This window comes from Gekko japonicus, unplaced genomic scaffold (genome assembly GCF_001447785.1).
Source record: "Gekko japonicus isolate JY-2015 unplaced genomic scaffold, Gekko_japonicus_V1.1 scaffold337, whole genome shotgun sequence".
In the NCBI taxonomy this organism is placed as follows: Eukaryota; Metazoa; Chordata; class Lepidosauria; order Squamata; family Gekkonidae; genus Gekko; species Gekko japonicus.
Genome location: NW_015175365.1, coordinates 290,873 through 315,258, shown reverse-complemented (window position 1 = coordinate 315,258; position 24,386 = coordinate 290,873). Strand labels below are relative to the sequence as shown.

The 24,386-nt window shown below is 42.8% G+C and overlaps 1 protein-coding gene across 9 annotated transcripts in view; it reads right to left on the bottom strand.

Moving 5' to 3' along the window:
* DTNA (dystrobrevin alpha) overlaps positions 1-24,386 on the bottom strand; it is a 281,234-nt gene that overhangs the window by 151,051 nt on the left and 105,797 nt on the right. For all 9 annotated transcript variants that reach the window (XM_015425451.1, XM_015425450.1, XM_015425452.1 and 6 more), the window contains one exon: positions 1,955-2,022. In XM_015425451.1, coding sequence (XP_015280937.1) covers positions 1,955-2,021 — 67 coding nt within the window. In that variant the 5' untranslated portion in view covers position 2,022. The remainder of the gene's footprint in view (positions 1-1,954; positions 2,023-24,386) is intronic.

The following is a 24,386-nucleotide window of genomic DNA, read 5'->3' as shown; positions in this document are numbered from 1 at the left end:
AAGATGGGGACAACATTTCCCTACCTCCAATCTTCTGGAACCTCGCCTGTTTTCCAAGAATTCTCAAAAATAATGGACAGAAACTCAGAAATTACATACGCGAGTTCTTTTAGTACCTGTGGATGCAGTTCGTCTGACCCCGAGGACTTCGTTTCATTTAAAGAAACCAGGTGTTTATGTACTACCCCTATACCAATCCTAGGCTGCAACTCCCTTCCCTCATCATGTGTTCTGTTCTTGCCATGTTAAGCACTGCTCCCCTTGCAAGAGAAGACTGAGGAAAAGTAGGAATTGAACAGTTCTGTTCTCTCTTCATCACCTGTTACAATCTCACTTTCCTTTCCCTGCAATGGGCCTACCATGTCCTTGCTGCTAATAGGTGGTATATTCTGCATCCCAGTGACCTTGGGCGAGCCGTAGTTCTGATAAGAGCTGTCCTTGAAAAAGAGCCGTTTCTGTCAAGAGCTCTCTCAGCCCCACCTACCTCACAGGGTGTCTGTTGTGGGGAGGGGAAGGGAAAGGAGATTGTAAGCCACTCTGAGACACCTTTAGGTAGTGAAGGGTGGGGTATAAATCCAATCTCTTCTCTTCTTCTCTCAGCATTCTAATCCCTTCCCACTTGAAACTCTTCACTGGGTCCCAGCAAGGTTGTGGTAAGTTTTTGAGCAGGAAAAGGAATCAGAACGAGGATTGGCAAATCAGATTACCAACTTATTTATTTATTTATTTTATTATATTTATACCCCACCCTCCCCGCGAACGAACTTCCAACTGGGAATTGGTGTGGGCCATACAACATGGGTCCCACCTGGCTGCATATGAGGAAGAAGAAGAGCTGGTTTTATACCCCGCCGTCCAGTACCCACAGGAGCATCAGAGTGGCTTACAATCGCCGCCCTTCTTCTCCCCACAACAGATACCCTGTGAGGTAGGTGGGGCAGAGAGAGTTCTGAGAGAACTGTGACTGACCCAAGGTCACCCAGCTGGCTTCATTTGGAGGAGTGGGGAATCAAACCCGGTTCTCCAGATCAGAGTCTGCCACTCTTAACCACTGCACCAAACTGGCCATATGTTGTAGACCACAGTTGTTGAAGGATGTCTCTTTTACATATTTCTCCTCTGCACCAGTGTTAGAAACTACTAGTGTCAGCTTCCTAGGACTGGGCTTACAGGATTTCACTAAATCACAGAACTGAAGCTAAGAAATTGAAAATGGATATTTTCTCATTTTTCATTAATTTATTATTATTATGTTTATTTAGTATATTTTTATCCTGCCTTTTCTTCAAGGAGCTCAGGGTAGCATACATCACTCTCCTCTTCCATTTTATCCTTACAACAACCCTGTAAGGTAAGTTAGGTTAAGAGAGTTTAACTGGCCAAAAACCACCCTGTGAGCTTTATGGTAGGGTCTCCCAGATCCTAGTTAAACACCTTAACCACAGACATCGTATCATCTCCTTGCTAAAGCCAAGAAGACTTTAGTCTATTGTTTAGGCAGGAAAACCCTCTTACAGAATGCATTGCTCAAAAGAAGGACAGCAGACCAGGCAGTACGGAATCAGAGCACTCACAGTAAATGGAGCATGTTTAAAATGTCAAGAGATGGTGGTTTTGACCGTTCAAAGTCCTTTTATTTCTAACCAATACATTTGCATTATTTTAGATATTTTCATTATAGATCCTTAGCAGTAACTGAAATGACAGAAAACTAACTTGGGGGAAAAAAATCCAGAGCTACAAAAAAGGTAGTGTCAGGTCATTTAAGTATACTTGCAATGTGACTGCCACTATAAGCCCTCTTTAATTCCTTGTTTTGTAGACGGAAGCTACCTCTAGCCCAGGACACATTCCTATGAAATACTAACTACAAATTGCATTACATTCTTTCTTGTTTGTCTTTTCCAAGAAAGCATTAATTGGCCAAAGAAATAACAAATGCCACAGCACTTACGCATTTCTGCAAACAGCTGCCTCCTTTCTGCCATGGTAGTTCCTCTTTTCCCACAGTCTTCAATCATTCTAGGAGAAAACAAAACATATATTCAGTATCATTCACAAGTGGAATAATTTGCTAAATTGTTCCTGTCTGCTGCTTTCCCCCCTATAGCTAAGGAGCATTGGTACAATCTTCTGTTAAAAAGTCCTTTATATTTTGTACAAGAGCATTTACTTTTCTTTGCACTTTCTTCCCCAAAGAACACTGCACCGCTTGCAACTATTGCTGGAGACTTGTAAAACTCTATGCCACCACTTTATTCATGGTACTGCTCTTTTTAATCTGGAGTTCAGATTTCTCCTTCATAATAATAGTATAATAATAATAATAATAATAATAATATCTTTCGATTTATTAATCGCTCAGTCCTGCAGAGCTGCTGGCTCTGAGCGATTTACAGTTACTCATATACACACGGGACTAACAATGATTCATAGAGGGTAAGGGAGGACAACATATAAACCTTTTTAAGTCGCACACGTTTGCAGCCAACGGGGATTTTAATGTCTGCCTCAATCCTTACTTATCGCCAGTCTTTGATCAGGCCAAACTAGATATGGTTCGGGGAGTTCCATGTCCATGTTCCAACATGTGAAGGTAGGGGTACTTTCCAGTCTACACCATTTTCCTGACCTGAACATTCCTGTGTGTCAGCTATGCTGCCATGGGGGTGGGGGTGTTCTTTCAGTGTCTGTGTAAATTGTTTTTGCATTCGTGTCTCTTGCTTGGCGCAGTAATGCTTATCTCTAAAGAAGAACAGGAGGTGAGGTGTGTTGTCTCCCAACCGTGGGAGCAGAGCAATTCCCAGCTTCGCATACTAGTAACGCTTACCAGCTCTAGCCCGCGCGCGGGAGGGTGCCTAATTGGCCAGCGCAGTGGGGGTGTGTGTGCATACGAATGCCCGATATCTCATTAGGTTCAAGAGGCAATCGCTATTCTTAACAGTGAATGCATCTATGGCTCTTCAATAAAAGTATAACATTTCTATGAAGTGTATACTCCATTGTTGGCTGTGGGTTCTGACACTGTGGAGAAGTTATAACATGCAGACTCTCAGTATATTGGCTGTGCCTAGGGCTGCCTTCACACACACGAAATAATCCACTTTCAGTGCACTTTCTAACTGGATTTTACTATGTGAACAGACAAAATCCAGTTGGAAAGTGCACTGAAAGTGGATTGAAAGTGGATTATTTCGTGTGTGTGACCACAGCCTAGATCTCACTGGGGTTATTTCAAGTTGGGAAAACATTGTATGAGGGGAAGGGTGAAACGTTCTCTTTCATGCCATTGTCCCAATTTGTCTCTAAGTGGCTGTTAATAAAAAACCCCCCCCCCCCCCGGAAACCCCAAACAAAGACCTCCCAACATCTCATCTACTGTATAAGGTTAAAATTTCATGTAATTGGAAAACTCTAAAGGTTTGTCTGTTCTCTTAGTTGGTTTATTTTAACCATATAGTAATGTCAATTTACCCCACATAATTACTGCATTGCGAACATGTGCAAAATACTAATACTCTTCAGTAGCAAGCTTCCTTGCTGGAGCTGTAACACCAAAAACAAATATGGCTGGACAAAAATCATGATGTAGAAATGTGCATTCCTGATGGAAACCTGAAAAAGGGCCCACAAACAAAATACAGGATTCCTTTTTCCTGCTGACTTCTGTTCATGGTTTTGTTTCATCTCAGTAACAAATCCTTTCAGATATCCAGATCCAACCTAACATTTTCCATCTTTATGCTTCCTAGAAGCACACCTATGGAAACAAACATTATGTCATGAGTGGAGGATGTAAAATCAATTCTGGTGCAAAATGGGGAACGATTTGCTTCCTTCAGTGAAGCCATGCTTTCTTATTTCTGACCTGAATAAAGGCCGGCAAAGAGAAGGTTAAGTTCCAGTATTGGGTGAAACCCTCTTTGCAGAATTAGCAGCTTCAACTACCTCAAAGTTAATAGCCAAAATGGAAAAAGGTTATTACAGTGCCCTCCTTGCCTTAATGGATTTACAGCTGCATCATGAATCCCTTTGTCACATTTCTTCTAATGAAGTATTTCTCTAGCAGGTCTTTCTCAGCTATACGTTTCAGTACTAATCTTTTGACAGTGCCATAAAATTGCTCCCTGCTCTTTTCCGAGGCTTCCTATAATTGCAATACACTTACAATATTTGTTTGCACTCCATCTTGATGAGACACTTAGGCTTAAAAGACAAAGTGCTATCAATTCATACAAAGTGTGGTAACTTAGTACCATACTTGGCCTTGTTTTTTAACAACTACATTACAAAAATCAAATTTCATCTTGATTTATCTTTTGCTTTCAAGATGCTGTCTTAATATTGTTTTATTTATTTACTTATTTATTTATATTTATACCCTGACAACATCCTAGCATGTTCTCGGTAGAGACTGTTTTCTGGAAGTTTTTAAGCTGTAATTGAAAACACTGCCTTGACCCAAGTTTGCTATTAGTTCAGTTTCCTTTGATTTCACCATAAATGCTGAGGAGATGGTACGATATCACGCTGCAAGACTAGATAGGAACATCAGTAGAGCCCAGTCCCCACTCCCCACTGGTGGCCACAGAAGACCTGCAGCCCTGGACCAGTGGTCCATGTAGTTCAGCAACCTTTCACATGGCAGCCAACCAGTTATCCTGGAATATCTGGAGATAAGTGCAAGTTTCCAACAGAATTACCCTCTACTGTATATACAAAGTAGATGGCCCTGTGTGCATCATTAGAGGAGCTCAGCTGGGCCACTTGCAAATAAGAGACTGACTGCTGCATGTCAACTGCTGGAGCCCTCGGATATGGAGGGAAATATGGGTCAATCCTCCAAAAACAGGAAAGAAAATTCTACGCATCAGTGATTGCCCCTTGTTGCAATGGAACCCAGGCACGATGAGGGAGCAGCAACAATGCAAGTCCTCACTCTTTTCTGCAACTGTTACACTAAGGGGACGCAAGCCACTTGTTTCCCTTCACTCCACAGCCTAAACAGGAGGCTGAGACCCCCTGGGCTTGTCCCAAAACAGGAAAAGATCTGGGAATCTCCCAGACTTGGCAATGAGCTTGAGGAAAATTTATATAACAAAAAGTTGACCCCTGGCTTTGCAAGCTTCTTGAGAGCTGAAGGCTCTGAAGGTTCTGATAGAGTCTTCTGTGCTGCCTTGGAGTGTGCTCAGCTTGAAGGGATTTTGCCAAGCAGGGAGCCAGTTCCTTACTTTGCTAAAATGCAGCGAGATCCCGCCTTGTGAGGGGTAGGAGAATTTTCATCAGTGATATAGCTTGCTGCAGGTTCCATTTGTGTTCTCTATTCTCAACACACCACCAGAAATCAAGTAATGATTTAGGGGATCTTAAAACCTTCATGAGACCACTCATGTTTAATCCTTATTTCTAAATTTGTTATATTATATAATGCAGCTGTTTTTATCCTTTACGTAGTAAGTCTTCCCCTTTCTGTGCATTTCAAAATCTCATGAGCCAGCATCAATTTCCTCTTCATCTGAGTAAGAAATGCCAAGAATGCTGTTCACTGAGATGGGTTTAGAAACACAATACCGTCTAATGTGTATTTCTAATTCTGTTCTTTCCACACTCAAAATATATTTGATATTAAAGGCAATGGCATTAACCCACAACATTCCTTCTTCTCCTCTGCATGCAATGCCAATTTCACATGTTATATGTATTCAGTGTGTTTTGTATAATAGGAAAAACACATATGGTAGCACCTCCAGGCACTACATTTCCCTTGCCTCGGGGTTAATTTCATTTCATATTATTTCACTGGGTCAGAAAAACAATGACATCTACTAAAGCTCCAGGGACAGAGAGTAGGAAGTTGTAGATGAGAAGTATTATGGAGACAAAAGCCTTTTCCTCAAGAGAATGCATGCTGACTTTTGCTTTCACTCAGGTCATTTGTTTGGCTGTGCTGTGCTACAAGGCAGGCTACAGGATTTCACAAGCAATTAAGCTCCTACTTAGTAAAAAAGATCTGTTGACCTGCCTTTTGCTGGAACGATTATGAAAAGAACGCAGACGGAGAGTGATTTCAGCAAAGCGTACTTTATTTGAACAGGAACAAGACGACTTTGGCCGGCTCACAGGCCGGCTTATATCCCCTGAGAAACCGCCACCCAAAACACACCCCTACTTCCCAATAGGTTATTTACAGTGGCCGAGAGTCACATAGGCTCAGTCCTGCTGCTATGCGTCCAAATGGAACTAGAGCCGCTGACCGGGAAAAGCATTGGAGATCGAGTGTTTTAAACGGACTTTAAGTGAGATCTTATGACCAACAATGAGTTGAGTAAAAGCGAAATACTGGTAATTTAAGAAGAAAGCCCCCCCTCCCGGGAACGGCGAGAAAAGCAAGTGGGGGAGGAGCCCCTCCCACATGCATGACCTGAAAAGCGAGTTAACAAGGGGGGGGGGAGCGGAAGTTAAATCATTGAAATCTGTTTTAAGAAACTTACCAGAGCACGGATAAGCGTATGGGCAAATTTCAGAGATTTTAGCAAGTTTATACAAAAGTAAACAATCCAAAAAAATGGATGGAAACATTTGAGGAACTAAAGCTGAAGGGGTCTCATCTGTAGTCTGGTGAAGACAAGTACCGCTGTGGTGGCAGCCATCAGGCCCAAGAGCCGTTGAATCTGCTTTGCTGATGCATCTCCCTGTTTTTTTATCAGGTTGATGAGGGCGATAATGTCTCCTGCCCTTTTGGGAGGGAGAAAGGCTCAGCAGACAGTTGAATCTAAAATTGCTCGGATAAACTGGCTCAAGGAATGGAAAGAGCATTGACTTTTTCAGGTTCACCCTCAGGCCCAACGCATCTAAGGTGACCAGCGTTAGATCAATATGCTTGAGCAGAGTCTCTCTGGAGCTTGCTACCTGCAACCAATCATATATGTACAGAAAGATCCGTACACTCTGGAGACGGAGGTACGCCGCGATGACAATCATATTTTTTGTAAAGACTCTGGGTGCTGTTGAGAGTCCAAAAGGAAGGGCTTTGTACTGAAAATGGCCTTCCGCGACTGCAAAACGCAAAAACTTCCTGTGAGATGGGTGGATAGTTATATGAAAATATGCGTCTTGCAAGTCCAGGGTTACCATCCAGACACCTTTGCTGAGAAGGGGGAGAATGCTTTGTAATGTTGTCATTCTGAATTTCCGATAGGAGATAAACTGGTTCAGTCCCCTGAGGTCCATAATAGGACGGAGTCCTCCATCTTTTTTGGGGACCGTAAACTATCGGGAGTAGAACCCATGTTGACGCTGTGCTGTCGGGACTGGTTCAATAGCATCCTTTTGAAGAAGGTTCTGGATTTCTTCCAGGATCATACTGAATGGTGGAGTAATTATGAAGGTGGGGGCCTCGGGGTACCTGGATAAATTCTATGAGGTACCCCTTTTCGATAATGGACAGTACCCACCGGTCTGATGTTATTCGCTGCCAAGCAGCCAAGTAGGGAGACAGACGGGTAGGGGTGGGACGACAGGAGTCAAAGGCTCTGCTTGGAAGCTTTTGGAGTCTTAGCCTTAGGGTGAGAGACGGATGAGAATTTTGGTTTGTGCCCATAAGGGCAGGAAGACATGGTGGGTGAGTGTTGCCACTGTGCTTCTGGGGATGACTTAAGAGAGGACCTGCGAGCCCATGGCTTGTTCCAGGATTTCACTTTGGATAGTTTAGGAGCCGATGTAGGGCAGCAGAATGCAATCAGGCATGACATCAGAGGGTAACTGCTGAAGTCAGTGTTTTGGCAGCCACATCCAATGTGTGCTTAGCTGCATTGAGCTGATGCTTAGCCAAAAGCATTCCCTCCTTCTGAATCCTGCGAGCCTGACGGTTAGCATCCTCAGGGAGGGTTGGAATAAATTCAGATATCTGCTCCCAAAGAGCAAACTGATATCTCCTCATACATGCTGTATAGTTTGAGGTCTTGATGCCAAGAGCTCCCGCAGAATAAATTTTTCTTCCAAACAAATAAAGTTTCCTTCCTTCTTTCTCAGAGGGGGTGGAATGACTGCGTCTGCCCTTGGAGGAAGAAGTGACTATGACAGAATTAGGTTTAGGGTAAACAGAAATTCAGCACCCTGCTCCTGCACTTTATACATATGATGTACCCTCCAGCTCGAGACGGTTGTAAATGCTGGGTGAGACCATGGGGACATGGATAGGCCCCATACATGTATTGCCACTGCTGTTGGTCCCAGGAGGGTTGTGGTGGTGGATGGATTGCTGCTGATGGTCAGTCTCGATAATCAGGACAGAGCTGTGAAGGACAAACGCATCAGCTCTGCGGTCTGAGTACAGACTTTCGACACTGGAAGACTGGGAGATCTGTGTCAAGTCCATATCGTGCTCAGAGTCAGTGAACTGGATAGGATGCAGCGAAGGCAACTGAGGTACACCTTGTGGCTGCTCTTGGTTCAAAAAGTCAAGGGAAGCAGCCCCCGTAGGATTTGGAACCGTGGGGTCAGCGGAGATTGCGTCAGGGGAGTTTTCTTATGCTTTTTATGCTGGACTGGTTGATCATCTTTGCCTTCCCTGCATTTTTGGAGGGAGTATGGGCTAAGGACTGAGATGTCTGGGCCGAGCGTTTCAGCATTGGGCGGTTGACATCTATGTGAGTCGATATCGGGGACTGTGCAGCCATCGATGCCAAGGCGGCAGTTGACATTGACACATGTCCTGTGACGACATTGGTGAAAACGCTGACTCCAAAAGCGCAACACGAAGTCTAGTAGCTCTGTTCTTCCTTGTCTGCTTCGAAAACTTCGCACAATGAACACAAGAGTTCACTTGGTGCGATTCCCCAAGGCACAAAAGACAAAGTGAGTGTCCATCTGGGGGGGGGCGATCTTGCTGCCGCACTTAAGGCACCGTTTAAAGAAACCCCACCTCTTGGCCATAGGCCGGGAGAGGGGGGGGGGCACACAACAGAGTCCAAAAGGAAATAAATCTGTAGAAACAAAGTCCTTTCACTTAACAAAAATAAACAAGAAGAAAATGAAGAAACTTCGAAGAAAAACAAGGAATAGGCCTAAAAGCCCATTTTTTTTACCGACCGAAGCGGGAAAAATCCCACCAGTTCAGCCGTCAGAAGAGAACTGGTGGGATTGTTGTGCCCCTCCCTTGGTCATGCGCAGTGGGGCGACGTGTGACTGGGGAGTGGGTGCAAAAATCCCTTTTGCTTTCAAGAGGAACTGATCAAGGTCGGCGCAGGTGCACTATGTTCCAGAGGTGTGATGCACAGAGACTACGAAGAAGATCTTGAGCTTATGTGGATACTGGTTTAGCATCCAACCACCTTTTAGAGAACTGATGTAATGTGGTGGACTGACAGGCTCTGGTCTGCCTCAGCAAGGAAGCAGATGGAGAGAGTGTAGCTGTGCCTCAGAAGGAGTGCAGAGTGGGGTTAGCTCCAACTCAGGAAGAGGACAGAGTGACTGTTTTAGGTCTATCTCTGGTGAGAAACAGACCTGTCATAGTGTAGTCTAACTGTAGGGGAGAGAGCAGACCAGTGTGGTTAGAAATGAACCCACATTGTGTGAGAGGGTCTAACTTGATGTTTAGGCTGTAAAAGTCTTTCAGAAACAACTGGATTTATGCAAAAGACCCTGAATGATGAAAGGCTGAACAGCTATCATTCAGTGGTAGTTTAAGGCTTAAAGTCCTTGATCTCATACATTAGAGCAGGGGTGTCGAACTCATTTGTTACAAGGGCTGGATCTAACATGAATGGGCCAGGCCATTCATGTCATAAAATGTAATGCCAGGGAGCAGAGATATAAACTTTATAAAAGATAAAAACACAATTAAAGATATTATTTTTTTACTTAAAATACATGTATGCTTAAAACTCCTGTGATATTTTGTTTATATAACAGTCTTTGATAACTGACACCTCCCAAACCTCCCCCCCCCAAAAAAGATGCCTGCCTAAAATGGAAAGGTGGGGGAATAGTGGAGTTTGGCAATGAAATTTTTAAAATAAAATTTCAAGAAAAAGCACAAGGATCACAGCAGAAACTAAAAATATAAATTAGATATATAATGCTCTGAGCCTAGGAACATAAAATGGCTGGGCATTGCAAGCTTTCCCCACCCCCAGGTATACTCAGAGTGGCAGTGGCTTTCCAGTGTAATGTCCCCCTTTAGCTGTGGATTCTCAGGTTAGACTACTCACTCAGGCACCTGTTCTCTGGTCCATTCAGCAGAGACGTTGGCTCAAAATCTGTATTTGCAGCAAGCAACAGTTTCAAGTATACAAACCCTGGAAATGAAACTTCTTGAGTTCTGTTCCATTGAAATACATTGCAGCAAAGACAACGTTACAAAGAAAATGTGGAATGGATTTCCCATTAAAGTTTTTGGGCCCGCATGGACTGGAAGCATTCTGGGATTGGAATGAGGGCCCCCAGAGTGGAATTCTATTCCCAGAATGCTGCTGCTACTCCCAGGGGCTGTCATTCCACTCTGCACCCTGTCATTCCAGTCCCAGAATGCAGATTCTATTGCTAGGGACTGTCATTCTACTCTAGGGGCTGTCATTCCAGTCCCTGAGCACTCTTTGTATTGCTGGAAACAATCCCAGAGTAGTCTATATGGGTGCAGAGACCTTAATGGAAAAATCCATTATGTATTTTCTTTGTAATTTTGCAAGTCCAGAAGAGCTTCCTGCCAAAGCAGGCAAAGACAAGACAGAGGGAGCTGGGAACTTCAACAGCCTCAAGTTTCAAAGGGTGAGGACATGAGGGGGTTGAGGGAGGAATAAAAGAACCGTGGGCCTGATTAAAGCCATGGGTGGGCTGCTTCCGGCCCACAGGTCTTAAGTTTGACATCCTTGCATTAGAGTGGACTCAAATTCCAAGCTGAAGCTGTAACAAGTGAATACAATTATCTGCCTCACCCAGGCTGTTCCTTGACTGAGTTTGGAAGCATGAACCTGCTGAAGTATCCTTTTAAATTTCCATAAAGCAAATAAACCATCTTTGGCTGCGGTCACACGGAGCATTAGCCACACTACAGAGACGGAAGATAGGCGGATTTTCCAGGCGCGATCACACTGCAACATCTGGGAAGCGTAGAGCTCCCATGGCTAACCCGAGGCTTCCCGTTGAAGATGCGGCGTAAAACTGTGGGGCATGGGCGGGTGTCTGATCGCGTTTCTGGTGGTAGTTCGTGGCACCTGACGCCCGCCCATGTCCTGTCTGGTGGTAGTTCGTGGCACCTGACGCCCGCCCATGTCCTGTCGCAAAAAGGGTTTTCCCCCCAAGTCTCCATGGGATGCGCACAAGCATCCAACGGTGCATGCGCACACTTCGGTTTAAAAAACCCCACAACCCCGTTTGCCATGGCAGCGGTGCCTAGCCATTGCTGCTGTGATCGCACCGCACTGCTTCTTTGCCGCGCCGCAGGATTGTCGTGTGATCGGCACCTCCCCCCGAACCACGGGACGTCGGCGGGACATGTGATCCGGCAGCCGCACGTTAGTTTGCTCCGGGGCAAACAGCCACGCTTCCCCCCCGCATTTTCTGGCCCGTGTTATTCTTTTTAACTCTTGCTTCAGTGATCTTCTTGTCTTACTACTACACAACACAGCTTACTGCACAGCAGCAAACCCTCTATTTTACACATGCTAACATAGTAGAGGAAAACTGACTCCTTTGAATTCATCTAATCAGGTCAAAAATAAAATAAGATGAATCATGATAATGATATTTGGCTTTTTCTTTGAGAGAAGAAAGGCTTTTCATCTGGTAAGTCTCATTCTGCACTAACAGTGGCTTCTTTTTAATAGCCAAATTGCTAATACATTTTGCAAAATAGAACATGGTACTTCCTACAGTAATCTATTTTACATATGGTTACATTTTATAATTAACTATGACCAACTTAGCTTAGCTGATATTATCCTAAAAGTAAAGCATAGGCATACAATGAAAAAAATTCTGATAACTGCCTCCATTTGTGTTGTAAATGATTTTCTAAATAGTTTGAAAAGACCAGATACATGTCAAGATTTCTAATTGTTATTTTCTGGCTCAACCCTTGTTTTCCAGCAAGTGATGGACAAATAATACATCTCATGTTCTCTCCTTTCCAACAAATGCACATGCACACACTTCTTTTCCTAGGACCCAGGAAGTGGCAAGAATAAACATCTGCCAGACAACAAACACTGACAAAGGATCAACCTCTACAACAGTGCAACCATCATTATTTTGCTCAGAATACCTAAGAAAATTAGACAAACATGAGAGAAATTCTCAGCTGCATGCTCTGCTTTTTCCAGGTTCAGAGGTCACTGAGCCCAAAGGTGACCACATTCCTGGATCCAGGCCTACAACAGCCCTCCAGGGATGCTGAGAAGGGAGACTAGGTACACAACATCCCAAGAGTCTGGCTTGCTATGGGAGAACACAGCAGCATACCTATTCTAAACAAACATTTTGTATTCATTCTTTTGAATGCAAGGAGTGGCCCAGAGAGAAAGGAACTTTGGACTTACTGTGAAGGTTCCTTCTATTTGAGGTAAACATCCTAACATTTGAGTACTCCTCTCACAATCCCTGGAGAGAGGATGTTAGGTCATCTTCTTCCCACCCCTGAGGAGAGGAATACCTCCTTCTTCAGTACAGAGGCTTCCAGAGCTTTCCATAGAAAACCATGAAGTCTGCTGTTGTTCATTGCTGCCAACAGCACTTAACCTGAAGATTAAACAACTATGGGACAAGTTCAGAGGGCCAACCCCATTTCAGGGAAGAAACAACACGCAACAGTTAACAGTAACAGTAGAAAAAGGTTTAAGATAATTGAGATAAGAGGGCTATTATCCACAAAACAATCAGGGTGGGTCCAGGATGTCCTCCTCTAACTCAAGTTATCAAGGCCACTTCATGATAAGCCCAAAATTCCTTTCTCATTTGAAGAGCAGAGGACATCCTGATGTTTGGGATGTCACTTAGCTTCCCCTGAGATGGGAGGGCAGCCCTGTGTCTCATTTCCTCTCAGAACACTTGTTGAAGCACTTGGTGACCGAAGGCTGCATTAGCTTCTGCACATGAGATCATTTTGTAAAGCTGTATGACGGTAGATGTAGCTGCCCAGGTGACTTCATGAGCTCTACATAAGGCTGCCTCAACTTTTAAAAATCTGTAGTAACCTTTAAGGAGCTTTTCCCATCTGTAGGTAAGGCTACACCTAAGGAACCAGCCACTAAGGTGTCTACCACCAGAATTTTGAGGAGTTGAGAGACATTTCATGGGAAGAAGTATAACTTTTTTGGCATTCCCAATGTGGAAGCACTGACCTGAAGGTTTAGTCCACTCCTCCTTGACCCCTTTAGTAAGACTGAAAAGCTTGCTGAGGAGAGTCTTCATTTGATAGTTCCCCTTCATCTCTGTCTGAGTCAGACTCCGAGTGCTCAGAATTAGAGTTATAAATCTCCTCCCCTAGATGGGAAGATCCTGGAAATCCAAAGTTTGGTGTATAAGACAGTCCCTGCCCCCCTGGGTAGCCTGTCTTTTATGCAGGACATAGGCTGATGAGCTGGGGAGGGCATCTGAAGAGCTCAGTCTCTTTCTGCCCTGAGACTGCTCTCTTCTGACCATCTTTTTGTTAAAGCAGTGGGTCAATCACTCCTGAAAACCCACCAGGGCAACAAAGGCATCTCCACCTCCTCCTGAGAAGTCCAGGGAAGCAGGACTCTGTGTGTGTGTAGATTAATTTTTTTAAAAAAATAAACCAGCAGTAAACACCATTTATCAGATAGTGTTAGACATTATGAGAAGAAAAACACAAATTAAGGTAAAGTAAGACAGGAAAGATGATCTACAAAGGAATCATGTAGCAGAAAAAAAGGCCAAAATGCAATTGGAGCTCCTTCACACATGTGAAGGAGGCAAGAAAAGAACTGAAGAAGGAGGTACTCCTCTCCTCAGAGGTGGGAAGAAAAAGATGTAATATCCTACCTCCAGGGACTGTGGAAGGAGTACTCAAATGTCAGGATGTCCTCCTTTCCTCAAATGAGAATAAGCAGCCCTGTAGCTTTATCCAGACACCTGTCCAGAAATTCACCGAACATGCATAGAGGAGAGCAGGATCATGCCTACTGGCTTTGCCTCCCAACATCCTTATGTTCATCTGGAGTGAGCCCCTAATAACCGTATGCAAGTAGGCTTGCAAAGAAGTATGCAAGAAGGCATGTCCTCCTGAAGAAGATGGTTTATGACTCTCTTGAAGGAGTAGCAGAACCCACCCCATGTAAGAGTAGGATCAAGAGAAGATCAAATTGTTGCTTTGTCATACGTTTATTAGGTGGTTTTGAGCAACCATGGTTATACCCTACTTTCCAACCTACACCAATGGGAATAACAAGCAATCTACATAAAGCCATTGTGCAGATTTATAAAACAAAAGTAGTAAACAATTTTAAGTATTAAAATGCCATACAAATTATTAACCAGATAAAATGACAGAAAACTAAATGAACTCTATTAAAGATTTTAGGCGTTTACATTTAAAAAAAAGTAATTCAGTGTATTACTTATAATCTAATTAAAATCTGACAGATTATTTATTATTTAACATTATTTTTACAATAGCACAAAAAGCAGAATGAAATACAATATTATTAAACAAAATTTATTTGAACAGCAAGACACTATGCACAAATAACTGAATTATCACATATAAAGCACATTTCTGATGATGCTAATACACAGACAAAGCAAGAATGTATTGTTAGATATTGAGCTTATCCCTTATTCATGTACACCCATTACAGCAAACTATGTCCAGCCTGCATGTACATGTGTATATCTGGTTTTTTTTTTAAGAAACAGTCAATGAACCATCACTGAAAAAGATAAATACAACCAGGCACCAGTACCTGGATAAATGTGTTGAAATGTAACATAAGAATTACTTAACATGCATACAAAGTGAAATCATGTGTACACCATACACAGAACCCCTTTACACATAAGCCCTGTGGGCACTGGCCAAACAACAATGTTGCCCCCTTTGTCTCCATGTGATCTCCAGCTTATGAACATGACACCTGCATGCAGAGGTAGTTATCATCTGCATGTTCCTGTCCCATGACTGGCAGCATTTGGAAAACAGTGTCCTGATCACAGGAAGGGAGCATATGCATGGATGATGCCTCTGTACGTAGGATCAGTGCTCATGAGCCAGCGATCACGGAAAGATGGGGACAGGGCCAGCAGGTTGTGACCAGCGTTCCCTCTAAGATGAGTTAGTGTGAGCTAGCTCACAGTTTTTTTAGCCTCCAGCTCACACATTTTTGCCTTAGCTCAGGAAGGTTGGCTCCAGAGCAAACTAGTTTATGAAGTAACCAAATCTTTATGCAGTAACCAAATCACCTGCTCACAGCTTTAATGCCAGTAGCTCACAAAGTAGAATCTTTGCTCACAAGACTCCACAGCTTCGATGGAGCATTGGTTGTGGCTGCTCTCCCTTTCTGTATGTTCAGTCAACATACGTGGGAGTCATTTGTAAAGGGCTAGAATGTACGTGAATTCATTGCAATGTGTATACAAGGCTGCAGCCAAGATCATACTAAAGGACTATAATTAATGTAGGCAACAAAAAGTATACATGAAGAGGAATATTTATTAAGTATTATTAACTACTCCTTGCAGGTATTTAAGGTGTTTACTTCTCAAAGAAGTTGAACAATCTGGATAAGGATAACATTATTGTGATACTAGAAGAAATGCACTAAGGTTTAATATACTTTAGTTGGGTAAAATTACAGTACTAAAGATAAAAATATTCCCAAAATTCCATTCTCTCTTTTTATTGCTTCCTTTGCTTTTTTCAAGCAAACTACTGAAGAGAACAGAAAGTATCATATAATCCTTTTATTTGAGAACATAGAAAAGGAATACCACGAAATGTAGTAGTAATTCATGGCCGTGTAGTAATGGCGGTTTGGTAGCACCCTGCATAGACCAATACAATTACGCTTCTAGACTGGAGGCTATCAAGCATTAAAGAAGCGCAAGCTGAAATTTTTAGGCCACTCAAAAATTCTGAACAAGTGGCTCAATTTACAAAATCAAAAGGAATGATGGCAAAGATGTATGTCATATTGTTTGATAGAAAAGTCAACGAGCCAGGAAACACTAATCCACTTCTGAGTAAAAATTTATAATGATACAGTGAATATCTCAAAAAATGTAGAGATAAGAGAGAATGGTCTGAAATTTCTGTATAGGTGGTATTGTGCACCAGATAGAATCTCTACCATGACCCAAACTCTGACCTATATTGTTGTTATTCTCAGGCAAAAGATACACCTTTTCATATTTGGTGGGTCTGCCTTCTGGTTAAAGAAATTTGGCAAGACATACGCATAATTATTAGCCAAATTTTGATGCACAACAAGGTGACATATAATTTAGTGCTAACTTTATTTGGTCAGATGGAGGAAAACCTGGAGAGGAAACATGGCTGTTTGTTAAGGAATTTATAATGGCCATCTGGATTACTTCTGGGGAAAAACTGGAGGCAGAAGACAACACCTTCAGTTGAAAGCTGGCTTAGGAACTGGTTCATCAGGCTGACAGACAAAATTACAATACATAGATTGGTTTTTTTTGGAGGGGGGACACAAGCAACATTTATTCAGAGATGGAGATTATTGTTTACTGGAAAAAGGTAAAATCAGAGAAAAATGGAAAACATAAATATTGTATGTTCAGATAGATGGGCTAATATAGAAAGATATTGCCCTATCATGCACAGATGTTTTCCCTCGCTTTCACCATGCATATCCATCAGGTTTTCTTTGTTATTTTGCATTGATTTTCCTCCCTTCAGTGCTCAGTTCACTTTCTGGTCACTGTTTCCCTGCTTTTTCTGAGAGTGCTTTTATGCCAATTTCCCCCTTGTTTCGCTTCCAATCTGAAGGTAATTCAAAAGCATACAGATTCCCTTGGATTTTCCTTTTGTCAGCCCTTGAAGGTCACTCCCCCACCCACATCGAGTTTGTTTTGCCCACTCTGCACCTTCTGCCATCCACTCCCCTTCATCAGTATACAACCTGCATTTTCTCTCATTTTGAATTTTTTTTACAAGTGGCATGAGTCTAGCAATATGAGACTGTCCCTAGTCTCAGATCACTGAATAATTTTTTTTTTAAAAAAACCCACTTCCTTCCGGTACGGCGCGACAACGGGAGGGTGTTCGGTTAGCTCCGAACCCTCCCGAACCTCTCTCGTCTTCTTCGAGCCTCCCAGCATTGGGAGAGCTCGACCTGCACTCCGGTGGAGAGAGCAGGAGTAGAGGGCTTTCTGCTGGCCTCTCCCACAAACTGGCAAAGCGGGGGGGGGGTGACCGGCACTGTCCTGATGCGGAGCGAGAGTTTGGGAAGAACATGGCCGCCATGTTCCCAAGACGCTGCCACTCGGTTCTTTTAAATTTTAGTTGCTTCTCTTGAATCGATGCATCACATTGAAGAGTTTGGACTTCCCCCTTTTTGGCTATTTCCCGGTGGGAGAGCGTGGAAAAAGAGGAGAATGGATTATTATACCCCCAGTGAGTATTCCCTGCTATAAGGAAAAACGGCCGTAAAAAAGTTGTGTGGGAATTGAGAGAGATGAAAAGTGACAGGGGAAAGAAAAGACTATGGTTTCTGCTTTACTACAAATAGTATTAATATGATTTCTGAAGCTGTGGAGAGTGTTGTTGGTGTTGTATCTAAAGAAAATATACTTAAACTCGGCTAATTGAAAGCGAAGTGTGACAAAGGAAAAAAATGGAGGCGGTGGAGGTTAATGAGGGCACAGATCAAGACATAAAGGTTGGTGAGCTTTTAGGAGAGCAATTAAAAAAAAACACTGTTAGAAGAATTGAGGCAAGCTTGCAAAGAGGCTGTGAAACAAGCTTGCAAAGAAGTCTGTGAGAATTTTTTGAAAAGCTTTCCAAGTCCAAAGGTAGAGGAGAAGGACAGTGGAGAACAAATACAAGGAAAGCAAAGGTGGGGTGAAGTTCAGGAAGCAGAGCAAGAGAGAGAGACCTATGTTATTCAACCTGTGTGCAAAGAAGGGGAGCTGCAAGAGGTGGATACTCTGGATTGTTTGTTGGAGAATCAAAGTATTTTGAAATTAGAAAAATGGAAGAAAGGCTTTGTGGAACCTACTACCAAGAAGAAGAAGAGGTCAATAAGAGGGAAAAAGTTAAAGAAAGGTGATGAAGTTCAAAGGCTCCAAACACTTAAACTGGACTTTAAAGGAATATGGAAAGGTACTTTCGAAATTTGGAAAGAGAACTACAGGAATACAAGAATTGGCGTCATTTGGAAGAAAATGGAAGAAATCAAGATAAAAAGGAAATTGAATTCAATGTCATTGTAATGATTGTTATTTGTTAGCTGTAAGCATTTCCATGCTCATGGATGTTAAGAACTGAAAAAGATGATTGTAGGGACAGAATGTGGGTTTAAGATCTATTTTCCTTTTCCTTTGATTCTTTAATATAAGTTAGTAGGATATGAAATGTGTGGGTGATTTCAGAAGTAATAAGTGAAAAGTGTCAAGGTTAGTGTGTAAGGGACCTTGCTGTATGAACTTAGCTAGCTATTGGAATATGAACATGAATTTTAAGACTTGTTATGGTTGTGAACTTAAAATCTCATGCTGTTACTTGGTTACAAAAGGAACGCTGTAGTTACTAGAGGAAATATGTCAAATTGGATTAGTTGGTGGGTGATAGGGTAATATAATATGATTTTGATATGGAACTTACTTTTGAGATAGGAGTGGTAATGACTAGGAATGGAGATGGTAATAGAAGTGGCTGGAGACCGCTCTGTGTAAAAATTGGTGAAGATATGATTTTGGTGTTGGTAGTCTTGTCCTTTGCTGTTTTAATATAAGTTAATATAAGTTAATTGGAAATGATAAGTTTAATAGGATACTTATTAGGTTATATAAATTATTTTTTTTCTTTTTAAAATAATAATCAGGATTGGGATTGATGAAGTAATAATTATGAAATGACTATGAACTGAGAGGTAATAGTGATTTGAGAGTGCTTAGGTGTAGGTATTTGTGAGGATATGATTTTGGTGTTGGTAGATTTGCCCTTTGCTGCTTTAACATAAATTAAATGGAAATGATTGTTGATAAGTTTAATAGGATAATAAGTAGGTTATATAAATTAATTTTTCTTAAAAAATTATTAGGATTTTTAAGGTTTGGATTTATGACAATAATGACACAGAAACCAGGAATGAATTTGTAAGTGATGAGTTAGATAGACGGAGTAATAGAAAAAACCAGAGAAGTTGGATTAAAATAATTGGTGAGGATATTGGGGGATGAACTAATGTACAATCAAATATTTGGTCAATGTGATGCGATCAATTGATGTGAGGATCTATGTTTGTTAGTGGTATATGTGTGTGTATGTCTTCTAAGCATAAAAACCCAATAAATATATTTTAAAAAAAATTAAAATGATAGGGGAAGTGTAAAAGGAGCTGTGCAAGGTTTAGTTCCCTGTACAGAATGAAATTGACATGAGATGTAAAGAGAGAGGCAGACATTGGGATGGGAAGCCTAAAATTTGTAAGCATTTTTCCTTTAATGCTTTAGTTAACAAAGTTGGGGGGGGGGCAATTTTGGCAGTCTCTGGAAGCCTAACATTAAAATGGTGGCTGAGCCACATGGACCTTCTGCAATCTGCTGAATTTAAGAATCAATTGGGATCATTTGGTGGACAAAGTGCAATCTGTACAGGACAGCTCTAAAAAAAACTGCCAAGATCGCAACTACTCTGCAGGATCATATTAGAGAACTGCAAAGAGAAAACCACACAAATTTGCAAGGAAGGGCAGGAAATTAGCATTAATATGCAGCTGCACTAGGGCATCAGCAAAAATACCCCATTTCCCCCCCAGTTTAGTGGCACAAGATTTAAAAAGTTCTCTAGAGCTCCAGCCAGAGGACTCCTCCCCCATGCAAATTGCAGCCCTGTGCAAAGTGTGGTGGAGTTGCAGCCAACTTTGCACAGGTGCATGCGCAGCTTGCAATGCTAGTGTCAGTGGGTTCTACCATGCATTCTGTACACTCAACATGTTCCCCCATATTATGAGATCATGTGACTCCCATTTTTCACAGTGGCCGATAACATAGCAGAGAATCCCCTAGTGCTTGGCAATATGGAAAACGGATTTGCAGCTGCTTGTCATTTTCAGAGTCTGGTCAGTTTCAACATTGGGTTTCCCCCCTTTGCCAGCTGAACTAACCTAAAACACATGTGCAAAACCTGAACCACCAGGATTTAAATGGAAAGTGCTTGCTGGATGCTACTGTACAGCTGTGATAGGGCAATTGCGTAAATTTTAAAAAATACTTTGGACACCACCACCCCATGTCACAAGTGACATTCCATCCCGATTTAGATAAGCCATTTTTAATTGTAGCTGCAGAATAAATACACCAGAGGAAACAGAATTGTGTGTAAGGTGGCCACAGAATCTGAAGTCAAGATTAAAGGCATACTGCTCTGAAACTCTGCAGTGAGATGTGCATGCATAATGGACCATTGCTGTCTTTTGTGGCACTATTTTGTCTATGTAAATATTTTGAGTATGTTTTTAAATTTTGTATATAGAAAATAAATAAAAATGTAATTACTCCATGCAAACTTTATGTGTCTGCCTTCCCCTCCCTGCCTCATATGGAACAGAAGTCTTTCTGTTACAGAAACCTGGATTATCTTATTCTCCTTCTTGAATGGAGAAATGTGCGAGAACAACATTGTGCCCTGGCCCTGGATGTTCCGTTTAAATGCTGGGGACAGGAATGTCGAACTAATGACTGAGAAATTCTGCAGTTCACAATAAAAAGTGACAGTACAGTTTTCATCTTTAAACTTTTTTTAAAATTATGAGATTCACACAGGCAACATTTTTTCCTATGGACCTATCAAGGTAAAACACAGGAGTTCAAGCAATGGTATTTTCCCTGGAGACATTAAAGCATGTTTGATAATTTTTGAGGAGAAAAAAGTATTTGTAATATCAATCCATTAATAGCAAACCTATGGCACCTGAACAGACTTGCTCTTCAGTTGCATCATGTTCCTTTTAAATGAAGCCATAAAAGCACATTAATCATACCACAGTGTCATGCAGCCTATCATGTAATCCAGGGGTCCCCAACCTTTTTGAGCCCGTGGGCACATACAGAATTCTGACATGGCATGGTGAGTGCAGCAACAAAATGGTTGCCGTAGGAGGCACAGCCAGCCACAAAATGATTGCCACAGCTAAACTTCAGTAACAGTGTAGATCCTTGTGCTCTGGTGGCAGCTGCTGCCAAAGCAACGTTTAAAAAAAATCCGCACAGCCAACCAAATATCTAATAATCAATCAGAAGCCTTGATGGGGGAAAAGCCCTACCTGGCTCCACCTATTTCCTAAAAATACTTGGCAAGTGCCAGAAAAGGCACCAGTTGGTGCCATGGCACCCACAGCACCACGTTGGGGAGCCTTGATGTAAACAGAAGTTCTGTAGTGCCTGGTGTGTTAAATGCATGTACAAAGCCACCCCTATACTCAACACATTCTTGCCCTTTGTTACAGGCCAGAAAAGATTGGAGAGGAGGAGGGATTATGGCTCAGGGGCAGAGCATCTACTTGGTGTGCAGAAGGTCCCAGGTTCAATCCCTGACATCTCCTGTTAAAAAGGAACAGGCAGTGGGTGATAGGAAAGACCTCTGCCTGCGATCCTGGAGAGCTGCTGCCAGTCTGAGTAGATAACACTGACCCTGATAGAGTGATTGTCTGATTCGGTATAAGGCAACTTCATGTGTTCAGAGTTGAGGTTAATTATGGCCCCGGTCACACGGATGGTTTTGGGCCGGGAGAGGGACGGATCGGGAGCGCAGCAAACGGGCGCGAAACGTCTGGGAAACGTTGTGCACCCATCCCCGATCCGGCCCTTCCAGCCGAAAACCCGCATCAAAAATACACCACCTCCAGAGGAGGTCTTACCGGAACGGCCGGGGCAAGCGCAGCCATGGGATCACCGGCGCGTCCTTCTGCCGGCGCATCCCCGGCTCCTGGCCGAACTGCGCATGCTCACACATGCGCAGTTCGGCAGCCTCCTGTCGCTTTCTCCCCGGTGTCCCCGGCATCTGATAGTGCTGGGAAGCGATTGCGCGGCAGCTCACGGGAGCTGTATGATCCCGCTGCCGCATCTCTATTTTGGTGCGGCTTTCAAAAGCCGCACCGGCCCCCCCCCCCCCCGTGTGGCAGGGACCTATGTGTATTTCTTCAATTCCTGTTTTTTTGATATGATGAATCAGGTGTTACTGATATATGACCCCTCAGATGCCATAAACGCAGCTGCTGGCATTTCAGCACTATTGTACATCTGTCTGGAAGCTCTCAGTTGTCTGAAGCTGTTTTGATGGCATTTGAACACATAAATGTATCATCCATCTTCCACTGGGAACACAGAAATCATCTCCCCGCAGTCTTGATCTTCTTTCTACATCTCTCATGTTTCCCCTCTCTTCTTCCATGCCATACCTACTCGTGCTATGACAGCGTGTTTGCTAACCTTTTTCACTTAATAGCTTGCTTTGTAGGTAAAGAACAAAGCAGCATAACAGAGAATCCCACTGAACTCTGGACACCACATCTTGATCTCTTCTTTTATGGCTGAATGTGTGCCATGCAGTCTGTGAACTCAGACTGACTAGAGAGACACTCACAGTGGGCAGGTGCTGTGAATGTGATACTGCTAAAGATATTGGCAGAAGAATAAGTGACAATCCCCTCAGCAGGCAACACCCATTGTAGGAAGTCAAGGAAAATAGCTGGGAGGATGAACTATAGATGTCAAATTGCTACCATCTTAGGTCAACCATGGGGTTCTGGTCTTCTTACCACACATTCCATTATTTAAAAAAATTATAGCTGCTCCTCTTAAAAGCAGCCTAAGATGACATTAAAAAATTAAAAATCCAAAACCAATAAACAGAATAAAAATAAAAAGTAGTAGTAAAACACAACTTCAGTAGCAATACCAGACTCCTAGATAGCAGCAGACGACAACCTCTGCAAGGGCTTGCAGAAAGAGGTGCGCTTGAGGTTTATACTGGACATCACAGGTCTAGATGGGAGACCAACATTCTGCAAGGGATCTTGTTCTGGTCCTTAGAAAAAAGAAGTCCAAAATGCACTCACCTGGTTCCCATCTTCTAATATATGGAAGGAACAAATAGTAGATAGAGAAAGCTGGGTGACAAACACATCCTTCAGTTACACACTGTGTATTTTCTTCACTGATGGGGACAGTTGTCAAAATACTCCCTGGCCTCCAAGAGCTCCAGATTCTGACAGAAGTGATATCAAAGTCCTAGGGGCAAATTAATTCTGGAGTTGTAAGCTGCAGCTGAGCTCACTACACATGGGGCTCTTCTTGCCTTTTTTCCTTCACCTTCTGTAGCATCAACTCAATGTTGTCAGAAAAACAGCTGCAGGGAAATATTTCTTCTGCAATGGAGCACATCACTGTAAGTATTTCTCCTTCTGCGCACGTCAGAGGAAATTTGAAGATGAATGTGGATAAGAATGGGAGATACTGACACCAACAATTTGGCTCAATTGTACTGCCTTGATTCTAAAAGCATGGAGAATGCTCCAAAGAAAGAGATTCCTATCCAACTGAACATCCAGCCACATGGCCATGTACCATCAAGTTTCCAGCCCCATTGCTAGAGCATCGCCCGGTTACGTGCCTATGTCACGTCTGGGCAACGGAATAGTGCAGCGCCTGTGTTTTCCCCGTGGAAATGGTCCCGCGAAGAACTATATATCCCCTGCCGAATCAAGGTCAGTACTTGGGAGCCCTGTTGCCAGAGACACTGTAAACATCCCGTTCCCAGCCCCGATACTGAGTGGCCAGCTGAAGGGCAGTGTGTCATTCATCAGAGTGGGTAGATGGGTTGTGCCACCTGCCTGCTTCAACTGAAGTTATTCAAAGTGTTACAACATCCTGAAGTATATTCCCAGATGGCTTGCTTCTCATTCAGCCCCTATGAAGTTCCCCGCCCTCACAGGTAAGCATCTTTGCAGGATGGGGGTGGGGAAAATTCCTACTGGTTAATTACAGGTTTCTAGTCAGACATTAGGAAGGTACTCTATTGTGAAGGAGACTATGCTCTTCTAGGGCCAGCTTTAAAACACCAACATGCAGAACAACATTTTACAATGTAGTTGTTCTGGGATTATTTCTTTTTCTTTTTTGCTCCTTTTGTTCCGTTAGAGTGACACTTGATAACATAAAAACGCTTTCAGATTTTTAAGGCTGTC